The 14,852-nt window shown below is 40.1% G+C and overlaps 1 protein-coding gene across 1 annotated transcript in view; it reads right to left on the reverse strand.

Annotated features, from left to right (window-relative positions):
- Window positions 1-8,787: 8,787 nt before the first annotated feature.
- Window positions 8,788-14,852, reverse strand: part of CDIN1 (CDAN1 interacting nuclease 1) — a 626,145-nt gene continuing 620,080 nt past the window's right edge. Inside the window, exon 12 of the mRNA XM_069732509.1 lies at window positions 8,788-9,497. Within this exon, the coding sequence (XP_069588610.1) occupies window positions 9,305-9,497 (193 nt within the window). The 3' untranslated portion in view covers window positions 8,788-9,304. The remainder of the gene's footprint in view (window positions 9,498-14,852) is intronic.

The raw sequence follows: 14,852 nt of genomic DNA on the forward strand, positions 1-14,852 counted from the left end.
TAAGACTTTGTTTTTATGTAATATTATAGTAATAATAATAATAATACATTTTGTAGGAATTGGTACTAATACCATTATACTGCCCAGAAAAATTATGTTGGGGCATTTCATATTTTTGGGTTGATTTCCTCCATGACTTCTGTATAAATAACATGTATTTTCTTGACCTTATGGGGAAGCTCATCCCATGTATTTAATAAAAACTGTACTTCAGCGTCATTTCTTCCATTCAGTTCTCTCACAACCATCATGCTTTGACTATAGGAAATAACATGATGGCATTTAATTATGGTGGATGGCTACTTTTCTAGTTCCTAAGTCTTTTGCAACTACTTTATTACCCACAAAGTAATACCCATACCATTACTTATGCCATAACATAACCACTTCAAACTTGTTTCATATGCTTTGTTCTTGATTCAGAAGTGCCAAAATTATTTTCCATACATAATTTTATTCTCGCATAATCCAAGTGGCTTTTTTTTACCCAGTCCAAAAAGGAAGAAAACATAAGTCAAACTCGATCTCTGACAGGTGGCTGTAATATGATTATTTTCGCTCTTCTGGTGCAGAACTAATTTGTGTACAATGGTGCGTTGCCTTTAAGTCTCTATATATCACCTTCATCTCTTCAATAAAAATCAGACCCAACCCCTGCAGAACTACAGCAGCAGATTCAAGCATTTACTTAATTAGGCATGCCAATGGGGTCCATTCTAAACTGTACAATGACATATGCATTAAAAAACACTGGAAGAAAAGAGAATTTAAAGGTATTGTCCACCCATTTTTGTCTTATAAATGGGACCACTGTGTTCGCCTACTGATACCCCAGTTCAGGTCAAAGCTGCAGTCACCAATTAGCTACAGTGGTCACACACTCTCTGCTATAAGAAGAAACCGGAAAGGACCTAGACAGCTTTATGGGGGTTTGGCCAAGCTTGCAATTTTTCAAAGGAGTGTCTAATGCTAGACAACACTGTTACAGCTTAACGCCTAAAGAAAACTCAAGAGTCAGCCATCGAAAAGTCAACATTTCCAATCATTTTCTTCTCCAACTTCATACAGCAAAAATGGCAGCCCTCCAGATGTGAGATAGTTAAAAAAAAACTGTGGTCTTTATCCATCCATGAATGTTAGACATTTCAGATCTTCAAACCGTGAGCCTTTCTAAAGTCACGTCTCCAACCTGGTGAGAGTCGGACCTCCTCAAGTCCGTTAAGAGTTTTAACCAGTCTCAAAGACTTTTTTCTAATGTGTATAGGGCTCTTTACATCCATCTACATCTTCAGATGCATTAATTACAACTATTATTGGTAAGGTTCATTTACATGAGGTTTATGACAGTAAATTGGAATATTCCAAGAAAATGTAGAAACCTGATTATTTGAAATAGATTAATCTGACACTGCCAGAGACTCATCGATGATCTAGATATTTGGAGATAGAAAACAACAGAGAACACAAAACGATCAAAAAGGCCAAGTTCATAAAAAATAGAAAAACTTTATTTAAATATATAGCAGACAAAACAGTGGGTACTCCCATAGGGAATCTGTGCAATCTATAGAGAAACGCGGGACATGGAAAGGCCAGCGGCATATAGTACTATATTTATATTAGAATATCTAGTATTCTGTTAATACCCCACCACATAATAATAAATATGAGGTACACCTGCATAATATATAGAAATAAATATAATGATAAAATCATAAACAGACCAAAGTATAGATGGAAATAAGTTATATCTGTCACAGGTAAATCAGCTCATAGATGTACTTAGAGCAAATCCTGATAGCTTTCTCATACCTGAATCAAAAAGCAGGGAGTCCTCTAGAGTAATAGATGGGGGAGCCGGTAGCACAATCCACGTCACCCCGACGCGCGTTTCGGCAAAAGACTTCGTCAGGGGGCATAGCTAGTGACTAATGGTGCAGGTTTATATAGGACGCCGGAACCAATACCAATTGAACCGGAAGTGTCCCGCTATTGCTATGGTGACCGAATGTTAACCCAGGGCCGTGGTACAGTGATCACAGGCCACAAACCATCAAAGGAATGGGGCAAAATGTTATAATATTATAATCTAATGGGAGCACCCACTGTTTTGTCTGCTATATATTTAAATAAAGTTTTTCTATTTTTTGTGAACTTGGCCTTTTTGATCGTTTTGTGTTCTCGGTTGTTTTCTATATATTTCAGCGATTTGGCCTATTACTTGTCCAGCTTTTTCTGCAGCTATCATAATGAAATATTATACTTCTTTATTAACTAATTACTAATTTTAGACTGCTGCTTAAATACATTTTGGGACTTGTTCTTATATTTGGAGATAGGTATCTTTAATTTATTAGGATTTTTAGCTGAAGCTGCAAAATCTTCTGTCACCTCCAGTGACTTTTCCATGAAATCTGTTGTACAGTGACCGTACATCCCCCATCCCCACCAACGTCCTTGTGGTTGTGCTATAAACAAAATACAGAAGGTTACCGAGAGGTTAGGACTTACCCAGACGGCGGCTCGTGAGATCAGGCTACCTCAATCTAACCTCTTTGTAAAAAGGAAATATTATGTAAGCCACGACTATTCAATGCTGCGCCAGAAATGAAAACATTTAAATAAGGAAGATATAATTAAGAACCCTGTAATAAACAAACCTGCTGCAGTTCCTCTTGTGGTTTCCACCTTCCTGCTATTGTTTGAGATATGGCTAGTACACAAAGAGCAGAATGGGTCAGCACAATAAATTATGGGAGAGATGGATACAATGGTGGCCAAAAAATCAGGGCCTGATCAAAAGAACTTCAGAAGATCTATTTAAATATATCCACATAACATAAACAGATTATGTACAACTATTTCCAGAATTTTCAAAGCAGAGATCTAGAGCAGATTGTACATTGTTTGCTGTTTTGTGGAACACATGTAATTTGATTGCCTATTATTACATTTTAGGTGCCACTAAATACACAGTAGAAGGGAACTGATTTGAAGTTTTGAATATTAACTAACTAAAGTTGTGGCCAAAAGTTTTGAGACTGATCCCAGGAGAAGAACCTGTGTGATGTTCCCATGTAAGACCTCTTCCTTGACCTCACGCAAGATGGCAATGGAGGCTTATCCTCTTCAGAGATGAGTCCCACTTTTGTCTTGGAAGATATGATAGTCGATTTATAATGTACGGAAGCCGAACCCCTCTAAGTGTTCACTCCAGGTACACTGACAGCTCGGTGTTACTGATATTGGCTGTGGAACCAGTGGTATAAAATAAAGGTCAACGCTATAAATATTGAGTCTTTGCATAAACATGATGTATTGGTCAATGAAATCTAAACACTTTGTATTCAGTAACCAAAGAAACACAAAATCAGAAAACTTTGTGAAAACCAAAATTTGTGTCAATCTCAAATTCTGTAAAAACAAACAAAAACAAACAAACAAGATATTGCTGCCTTCATCCCTTGCCATTTAAAATTACTTTCAGTCCATATACTGGTCTAATGTGTACAGGAACTGTCTCCATTCTTATGTTTTCTAACTTGCCTCCCATTCTTTCTGAGTGAGCAATTCCTATTCATCAGCATTCTGCCAGCACTATAGGAGCTGGGACTTCCTTACCTTCACTCAACAGCATGCATTGCTCCTAACAATATCTGGTGGCTTGCCTGCTCTGAAGTGAAATCTGTGTTATGCTGGTAAGCAGTTTGAATACAGAAGAGCAGAAACAGAGGTGTCTCAGAATATACTTGACACCCGCCATTGGACAGCAAGTTATACAGGAGGGAGACACCTAGTGGACATCACTTTTGAGTGACTTTGCAGCAGTAGGATAGCAAAATGTTAAAACAGGTGATTGGCAAAATGTCTATGTAGTATATAGTCATATAAGTTGCCATTAATCGAGGTGGTCCGATACATAAAATGCTTTTTATCAATATCTTTTTTTTAAACCTTAACCACTTTTGTAATTTGCTTTATTGCAAAATTCCCTACTATTCTCTCTATATACCTAATTCCTATAGTCATTTTTTTACCTTACTTCCTGTGACGTCCCATTAAAACTCCTCTCAAAGGGGACATCGCAGTAGGATGGCCCAGCAGTCACTTACCCATAGCTTCTATCATCACCCCATCTTTCACTGCCACCATACTTCTGTCTATGCTGCTCCATATCTTCAGTCTCCACTGCCACACACATCTCAAGTTTCCACTGCCACACTTTTTCTGTCACCGTCGCCCCAGTTTCTGTGCATTCCGCCTCTTTAACTGAAATAAGACGTCATCAGAGGGTGGTGACAGAAGCAGGGCGAGTGACAGCAGCGCCTCCCTCTGTTGACAATTTGTTTGAAGACAGAGATAGAAGCTGTGGGGTGGTGCTGCTGTCACTTACCCTGCTTCTATCACCGCACCTTGATGACGTCTCGTTTCAGCGAATGAAGCAGCGGTTACAGAAGCAGTGACTGTGGAGGAGGCGACTGAAGATGCTGGCAGTGGACACAGAAGCTATGTGGCAGTAGGCCTGAAGATGTGGACAGAATAAGTGTGTTATTATAAAGGGCATTATATTTATTGGACAACCTTTTTACGTAGAATCACCACTGAAGACTATAGAAGGGTTTTTTTTGCGGAAAATGCTGCATTTTTATGTATTTTTTTGTAGGACCGAACGCTGTGACCACAGTTTAGCTGTGAGTCAAAAAGAGAATGAAAGTCACTACTACTTATGTGTTTTTTTCATATAATTCCCTGTCACCATTCCCCTTACAAACACAAACCCAAACACAATTTTGGTGCAGTGATTGGGTCACTTCCATACAACAGGGTCAAAATAAAGGAGACAACATTTTAAAGACTTTAAAAACCTTACCATTCAATTCAGAATCTGTAGAACTGAAAAACCCTTTGCAGATCAACTTTAAAACAAAACAAACAAAAAGTAAGATTTCAGCTAGTGATGAGCGAACGTGTTCTGATAAGGTGTTATCCCAGCATGCTCAGGTGCTAACCGAGTGGCTTTGCTGTGCTCGAAAAATATGTTTGAGTCCCCGCAGCTGCAAGTCTCATGGCTGTTAGACAATCCCTGCATGTGTTACAGCTGTTGAACAGCCGCGAGACATGCAGTTGCGGGGATTCTAACATATTATTCGAGCACGCCGAAGACATTTGGTTAGCACCTGAATATGCTCGAATAACACCTTATCCAAGCACATTCGCTCATGACTAAGTTTAACTCCATAGTAGACATAGCAGCTAATAATACATATTACCAACAGCTGATGCCCAGTTCATGGTTTTGTCAGAATGTAGCGACATCAATTTGTGACTGTTTTCTGATAATTACGTTGTAATAGAACTTTGAAAATGGTTTATACACGGTTGTCTATTCAACAACATAACCTATACAGACTATAGGGAGAGTCAAGCAGACCAGATGGATTGTAGGAGTTTAGGAACAATCCATTATGCACATACTAGGAAAAGATCTACCATGTTGTCACCTCCAACATCAGCGTGCACGCAAGGTATTCATGTTGTTTGAGTGATAAAGCATTAACAGTAATAGCAAGTGGTGAGTCGCAATGATATCCAGGGTAATAAACTACTAGCCAACTCATAGCGCCAGTGAGAACACAGAGTACGATGTGAAGTCCTGGGCGATCTGCCCACCATATGTGAAGCAGCTCATACTTTGGGTTACATAAACCACTCCCAGAGAGTTGTAATATTTGTTAGCTAGAAGATAAACGACTCCGATGTCGGGTGTCTTCCCACTTCTGAATCAACCAGTGCATGTGCCTTTCTAAAAGTAGTGTAACAGACTTTGTGACAAAGCGCCAAGACTGGGTGGACTTTTGCTGCTTGCTTAGTGTTGCCAAGTATTTTGTATTGGAAAAGAATCCTCGTATTAGGAGTCCAACTCAAAAAGTGTTTGGATGTTGAGGATGCTTGATCTTTCAGTATCAGCCATTTTCCAGATGGTGGCAAATTAACTTCTTTGCTTACGCAGTTACCTCCTTGTTCTTTTGCTTGCTTGATTGACTGTGGACACAAAAAGCTACTAAACATGTTAGTGTTCGTAATCTCCTTGGCAGACACCCACATATTTGTTTTCCTGCTGACAAGATCATGTGTTTTACAAGACCCAACTTCAAAATGAAAATCCCGAAGCAGAATTGACAGCTTTTCATATTCCTGTTCTCCTCCTAAGCACATTGCATAAGATATCCATATTCAGATTACCTTAGATTAGTCTTTTCTTTTATTTAGTATTATCATACTGTTGCATATCTAGCCAACACTGCTGCTCCTATGTGCGGTCCAGTATTGAAACAGGGACTATCTACAGTTGAATCTCTGGTTTAGCTGGAGTGGGCTACTTGCCATATTTTTTCCCATGATGTATTGCCGTAAAAATAAGTCTCCATACACAGTTGTGAATCTTCAATGAGAGGCTACCACACTAAGCAGTAACGAAAGTTAGATGTAGGAGGCTTCTGTTTGGGGCTAACAACGGGACTATTTTAAATGTCCTAAATGCAATCTCAACGGAGCATTAGTGCCGGAGCACTTCTTATAATTGAAGGTCCGTTATTTAATACACAGTAACATAGTAACATAGTAAGGCCGAAAAAAGACATTTGTTCATCCAGTTCAGCCTATATTCCATCATAATAAATCCCCAGATCTACGTCCTTCTACAGAACCTAATAATTGTATGATACAATATTGTTCTGCTCCAGGAAGACATCCAGGCCTCTCTTGAACCCCTCGACTGAGTTCGCCATCACCACCTCCTCAGGCAAGCAATTCCAGATTCTCACCGCCCTAACAGTAAAGAATCCTCTTCTATGTTGGTGGAAAAACCTTCTCTCCTCCAGACGCAAAGAATGCCCCCTTGTGCCCGTCACCTTCCTTGGTATAAACAGATCCTCAGCGAGATATTTGTATTGTCCCCTTATATACTTATACATGGTTATTAGATCGCCCCTCAGTCGTCTTTTTTCTAGACTAAATAATCCTAATTTCGCTAATCTATCTGGGTATTGTAGTTCTCCCATCCCCTTTATTAATTTTGTTGCCCTCCTTTGTACTCTCTCTAGTTCCATTATATCCTTCCTGAGCACCGGTGCCCAAAACTGGACACAGTACTCCATGTGCGGTCTAACTAGGGATTTGTACAGAGGCAGTATAATGCTCTCATCATGTGTATCCAGACCTCTTTTAATGCACCCCATGATCCTGTTTGCCTTGGCAGCTGCTGCCTGGCACTGGCTGCTCCAGGTAAGTTTATCATTAACTAGGATCCCCAAGTCCTTCTCCCTGTCAGATTTACCCAGTGGTTTCCCGTTCAGTGTGTAATGGTGATATTGATTCCTTCTTCCCATGTGTATAACCTTACATTTATCATTGTTAAACCTCATCTGCCACCTTTCAGCCCAAGTTTCCAACTTATCCAGATCCATCTGTAGCAGAATACTATCTTCTCTTGTATTAACTGCTTTACATAGTTTTGTATCATCTGCAAATATCGATATTTTACTGTGTAAAAAATGTAATAATACATTAAAATGTCAAACAATAAGATGTACAATGGATGGATGCCAGTGGCAAATCTAGGTCTAGGGTGTGATCTTTTGTAGTGGCATAACCATAGGGATCATAACCAAGACCTGAAATCAGGTAGGATTGAGCTACAATTGTCTGCTACTGAAGGCACTTGGGCCTGTGTAGTTTTCAGCAAGCGAGTTTACACGAGCCCTAGGTACTACAGTGACTCCATTCTTCACTTAGCTCTTGCTCCTGGCATCAGATCTTCTTCCATTATTGGCACCACACTAGGTCCTGATGACATTCAGTCACAGCTGAAGAGGACTCAACCCAGGAAAAGAGGGCAGGGGAATAGTAAAATATGTATAGAGGTCTAGTCTAAATCTGAAATTTATTATGAGGTCTGAATACATTTTTGGGTCTGGGGACTAAATTATTTGAATGGTCTTGTTTGAAGACTACTATTATTTTGGGTCTGAATTAATCATGCAGTCTGGACCGAGGTCTGAATTTACTTTGAGGCGTTCTCTGAGGTCTTAGGCTTTTGATTTATTTTGCGGTCTTTTCTGGGGTATGGATTAATGTCTAAATTTAAATTAATTTAGCAAAAATTTAGCATGACTTAGAATCATAGAATACGGATACATTTCTGTAATAAACTTAGGAAACTGTATTTAATCAGGTACATTTTGTAGTGTAGATGTAAGAAAACTGATCACACACGGGCGTCACGTGAACGTAAAAAAAAAACGGATACACAGATGGCACATGGATGAAAGTAGGATGAAAATCAGATGACAATTGTAAGTTTTCTGGACGAAGCATGGATGCGTTTTCATTCACTCGTCTGCAAATACATACGAGTTTCATCCAGAAAACTTGGATGATTTTCAACAAATTTTCATCCGTGTGTCTGTTTTTTCATTTGCGTGACACCTGGGTGATGTCCGTTTTCAGACATCTACATAAAAAAATGTACATAATGAAATACAGTTTCCTATCACATACCACATGGATATTCTGTGATGTTCAGTCAGACCAAGAAAAAAAATCGTTCATCTGAACAGCCCTATTGAATAACATGGGACAGTGTGATTTCCATGTCTGATCAAAAATCTGACGGCGCGCGTCCAATTTATACGCTTATCTGCTTGAGCTCTAATACTGACAATTGGCGAAAAAAAACATGCAAACAAATGGGACATGAACCACATACACAGAACATTGTACATAATAGACATTAGAAAAGCTTTATTCACATATAAAAAGTCATTTACTCCATTCTGACTTCTGAGCTTTTACCCAGTATTAATATTTAGTATTATCAGTAGTAGAACCTTGGGGGTAAAAAAAGCAGATCTCATCTATTGGCAATCTTCTGCAGGATGTGTTACATAAATTTCCGATACTCACCCTTTGTCATTTTCCTGGTGAACTACACACCCAATAACACGGCTCCTCTGCACATATATCTGGAGAATAATTACAGTAAGGGGCGTCAGAAGAGCATTGGTTTCCTCTTGGCTCAGGGTCAAAGGCTGCTGGCGGAAGGAAAGCCAGTGTGTATGTCCATTGAGCATTCGCAGACGCAGAGGTGTTAGAGATAGTTGGTGGATTTTGGGTTGTAGGGTAGGGCAGGAGGGCGACTGGAAAGGAAGGTAAACAGTTTGTCTGAGTTTGTATGAGCAGGCAACTCAGTATCCTCATCCTGCAGTTCATCTGGAGTTCAGCATTTAAAACCTGTATGTAGATATTACAGAGCTTCCTGACGTTTCTCTGCCTTGCCCTCTCCGGCTTGCTGGCCTTGCTCTTCTTCCAACGCCATGTAGCCATGTAGTGTTACGATGTCAGAAGGAAAGTCATCCTTCAGAAGAATACCACGATCCCGTTGGCAGTCAAGCTCTTCAATAAACCCATACCAGTAGATGACCAAGCCGGGCCCAAACCTGAAAAATACATGCATCACATTGGTGAGGATCTAGAATCCGACCGAGGCGAAGAACAAGCATCGAATCAAATTGGACAGATGACCATGGATGATTGAAATATACGTGAATCATGACAATATACTATTATTATACTCGCTTATATAGCGTCATCATATTTCGCAGCGCTTTACATACATTATCATCACTGTTCTCATCGGGGCTCACAATCTGCCCTACATATAGTACAGTGCTAACCACTGTGCCACCATGCTGCCCTATATATAGTACATTACTAACCACTGAGCCTCCGTGCTGCCATATATATAGTACAGTGCTAACCACTGAGCCGCCGTGCTGTCCTTCATATATGAGCGAGTTATGTATAATTTTTGTTCTTAAAACAGTCTTAAAATGAAAAATAGTTTTTAAATGTCATGGGCCCATTGTATAGAAGACGACTGAGTTTGAAGCCTTTCCAAATACAGAAATAAAAGGGCTGTCAGCCGCAATCTAATTTTAGCCACAGATCTGTGCCGATTTGCTTTAAAAACAAATATATGAGCTCTACGTATCAATATCATTCTGCATTTGCTACACACGCTTGGCCTTCTGCCTGTGACTGCATATCCATTCTGCCCTCTTTCAGATGGACAGATCCCTTGGGCAGCCTCAGGAAACAGCCCCCTGAACTATTTGGCCCTCAAGGAAGTTCAGACCTTCAGCCTAGGGTTCATAAACAAGTAATCACCATCAATCAGAGCACTGCCCTACACATCAGCCTCACCTCACTTACATAAACATACGAGAGGGTCCCTATAACCGGCCCCTCGCCCCTACTGAGAACCCTTAGAGAATGGCCTACATCGGGCGGCCATCTCTGGGGCTCCGTCACAGATTGTTCATTTAGACTATTCTTGAGACATTAGGCCATAAATCAGCTCTGATGGACACGCAAGGTAATATTATAATTACCCCCCTTCTGGTCCATTTAACCCTTATCCGGCTGAATAGGTACAATTGTAACTATTCCGTTTTAAAATTGCAATAACTTTTTTTTGAAAAGACGTAGAGGGCTGAAATTTCGTGACATCTCTACATTTTTGGTCCAGAATATATTGGCCAAATTTCAATAAAATATCTCCACCCGCTTCCGAGATAAGGGGTCGAGATCTTTTTGCATCCATAACAAGCTGCATAGGTACAAATGTACCTCATATATTTTGAATGAAGATAATGCAAGGGAAAAAGCATAAATTTTTTTTTAATGATAATGCTATTTAACTATTATAAACAAGTAAAAAACTGTTCATTTACATTATAAAAGAAAATGTAAGAAACTTTTTTTTATTGATTTTCTTTGCAAGTAATGCATGTTGGCTTTGCTACAGAGTGTTCATCGCAAATGGGTTTCACACAAACCACACAAGACTTTCTAGTCTTGCGTTGTTTTCGCCTCAGGTCTCTGCAGACATAGCAACTACCAACAACAGGGGAGGGTCCACGACTACCATGAGGTATTTTGGGGCCAGCTGCTGGCTGCGATGCTACCACAATGCATCGTCCAAGCACCATTTCTACTGCACCTCGAAGAAAATGGTTTCTCATTATCATTTTGTTTGTACTACGATCTTCAATTGCAATCATACACAGCTGATTTGCGAGATCTTTCAGGAACTTTCTTCGTTGATCCTTTGCCCTGAAGCTTGGATTGTGTTCTCTGTAGATGATGTAGGATGCTAACCCACTGACATCAATCATATTGTAGAAAAATGCCAAAGTCCAACGTGATGTTCGTCGTTTCACAGTGTACTCTCCCAACATTTTATCCATAACATCAACGCCACCTTTTGTTATGTTGTAGTATTTTATTATCTCTGGCTTGGCTGCTAGTGTCTCTTCAACTTCTCCCGTCATGTGCATAGATGATAGAAGCACGACTGATTTGTTCTTCTTTGGTACATATGAACAGACTGTTGCATCATGATTGTAGGCAAAATTTGTCGAGTATACAGGCCTTTCTTTGGCAGGCTGCATGTTGTTAGGTAGGAACCTTTTGTTTTTTCTCACTGTACCAACTAGTGTCATGTTCTAGGAGTTCAATACCTTAGCTAGTTCCATGGTTGTAAAGAAGTTATCGGTGGTGACATTTCTTCCAGAGCCTTTATACGAGCTCACTAGGTCCAATACTGTTCGTTCTCCAATGTTTACTTGTCGAGGACCATCAGTTGGTTTCCCAGTGTAGAGCTGACCTTGTAAAGGGTAGGCATTTGATGAGTCACAAGCCCAGAAAATCTTTATGCCATATTTAGCTGGTTTTGAAGGTATATACTGGGTAAATTTAGTATGACCTCTAAATGGAAATAATTGCTCGTCGACGGTGATACAATGATATGGCTTGTAGGCTCTCTCCAGATTACTGTTCAGCATTGTCCAGATGTCCCGTATTGGTGCAGCTTTATCTGTTTGCACACGTTCTGCACGTGTATTTTCGTTGTCAAACCTGATAAATCTGAGTATCATCTTGAAGCGGTCACGAGACATGGCTGCACGTATAAGAGGCAGAGCAGCAACATTCCACATTTCCTCCAGATTCTCTTTGTTGGCTCTGTGCACACCAGCAGCAATCAGTATGCCCAAAAATGCATGAAGTTCAGTTTCAGTAAATTGCTTGAATGTTTTTTGTGGTGGCCGTTTGGAAGAATCAGGAAAACGTTGTACCAGTTCGTTGTTGTAAGCATCACAAACTCTCTTGGCCTTTCGATTCGTTTCCCGTAATATGATGTCACACATCTCGGGAGTCATGATGGACTTGAATAGCTCTTTTGCTGTATATAGGTTGCTGATTGCTGCAGGGCCACCTCTTTGTCGTAGGACATTACGAGATTTTGTTTGTGCATTTGGCAGTGGATTACTGCACCATTGAGTTTCATCCTTAGCAGTCCAAATGTCGCCTGCACTTTGAGGCACAGAATCATCCTCAACACTTTCGTCTGATTCGTATTCATTTTCATGCTCTATGACCATTTCTTGTTCAATGTCTGAATCTTCTTCAGTAACATCCACTTGTGGTACATAGTTTTCATCATCAGATGGAACATATGGTTCATCCTCATGCTCAGAATCAGATTCTTCTAGCATTCGCATTATTTCGTCAGACGTAAATCTGTAAATATGAAAAAATGTAAAATAAATAATTTTCTGAAATACTACATTATTGGCTTTTCACAAAATTATACTAACCTGCAAACACGTTTTCTTGGATTATGGCGGAAACTAGATCCAGCATTACTATCACTCATGATGACTTGCTAGATGAATTTTGGCTTCGTATTTTGTGCTGAATATAAATAAAACATCGTAAAACAATATGTAGATACTAATTATTATCCATTTTTCGTATAAAAATTATACCTATAGTGATAAGTTTCATACAAAATATATGTAAGCCAAGTCCAGGCTGAAAGACAATTTGACTGTTCTGTCCCCACATAATGAGAATAAAGGTATAACTGGCTGTTAGATGCTGTGAGACTTTCCTACCTTCGTTTCCAAGAAATTGAAGACTTCACAAGCCTAGAAATGTGTGCTCACAGCAATGAGATGAACAGCAAAATGGCTAATGAGAGGAGGGAGGCAGGAAGACAAGTAGAAGCCACTCCCAGTTTGAATTAACTTAATTGACAGCAACATAAGTGACCAGTAACAACACTGAACAATAGATATCAGCATAACATTTGTAGCTGAATGAACTTTAGTTTCTGAAACCAAGTAAAGTCTTCCCACAGTGGAGGTATATGTGAAGGTACAATTGTACCTATGCAGCCTGTTAAGGTTGTAAAATTATGCAGCCTGACAAGGGTTAAAGGGATCTCTTGACTTTGACAAATATATAGGCATTGTCATTTATGACCCCTATTATTTTTTTATTATGCTCTCTTTTATGGCACCACTAATTCTGCAGTACTTTACAGACATCATCATCATCACTGTCCCCATTGGAGTATGGGAGGAACTGGAAAACATGGACGAAAGCCATACAAACACGGGGAGAACATACAGACTCCTTGCAGATGTTGTACTTGGTGGGATTTGAACTCAGGACCCCAATGCTAAAAGGCTGCAGTGCTAACCACTGAGCCACCGTGCTGCCCTATATTTAGCACAGTGCTAACCACTGAGCCACCGTGCTATCCTATATATAGTAAAGTGCTAACTACTGAGCCTCTATGCTGGTTCATATAAACTACTATGCTAACCACTGATCCACCGTGCTTCCCTATATATTGTACATTGCTACCCACTGAGACACCCTATGTATAGTACAGTGCTAACCACTGAGCTACGGTGCTCCGCACTATGTTGTATTACTGCTGTGTGTGGTGGCTGTTGTGTCTACATGTAGTTCTTTTGTTACTATTTTTGCACCCCATCATGGTGGCTCAGTGGTTAGCACTGCAGCCTTGCAGCGCTGGAATCCTGGGTTCAAATCCCACAAAGGACAACATTTGTAAGGAGTTTGTATGTTCTCCCTGTGTTTGCATGGGTTTCCGCTGGGTTCTCCCACACTCCAAAGACATATTGATAGGGAATGTTGATTGTGAGCCCCAATGGGAACAGTGGTTATAATGTCTGTAAAGCCCTGCAGAAAAAAGATAGTGCTATATAAGCAAAGCATAATAAATAATACCGTATTTTTTTTTAATCCAAGTTGAGATAATTTTTTTTACACAACAAGGACCAATATACAGTTAATTGTTACCCACTAAGCCATCGTGATGTCCTATATATAGTACAGTGCTACCCACTGAGCAGCCCTATATAGTACACTGCTACCCAATGAGCCACCTTGCTACCCACTGAGTGAGCATGCTGCCCTATATAGTACAGTGCTGGCCACTGAGCCACCGTGCTGCCCTATATATATAGTAGTGTTACCCACTGAGCTACAGTACTGCCCTATATAGTACAGTGCTACCCACTGAGCCACCATGCTGCCCAGTACATTGTATCACCACTGTGTTTGCAGCTGTTGTGTCTACTTGTAGCTGTTTTGCTTCTATTTTTGAACCCCACTGTATATCTTTTTTATGCCACACCCAGGACCTACTGTATTTTGGAAAACTTTAAAGTCCTGAGTTCACGGAGCTTCATCACTGGAAGCCATCCCCCCAGCTAAGTATGAGCAAGGGTTCACCAGGTGATTTACGAGAGCCTGCTGGGGGATCCTGCCAAAGAAAACACTGTGGGGGAAGATGCCTGTTACAATGTGGACCGTTGAGTTCACTGCAATGTCATGTAACCGTTTATACGTGGATTTATGGCGTGGCTTTCAACAGCGAGGAAGTGCATTTCATAGCAATACTCTGTCTTTTA

This window comes from Ranitomeya imitator, chromosome 1 (genome assembly GCF_032444005.1).
Source record: "Ranitomeya imitator isolate aRanImi1 chromosome 1, aRanImi1.pri, whole genome shotgun sequence".
In the NCBI taxonomy this organism is placed as follows: Eukaryota; Metazoa; Chordata; class Amphibia; order Anura; family Dendrobatidae; genus Ranitomeya; species Ranitomeya imitator.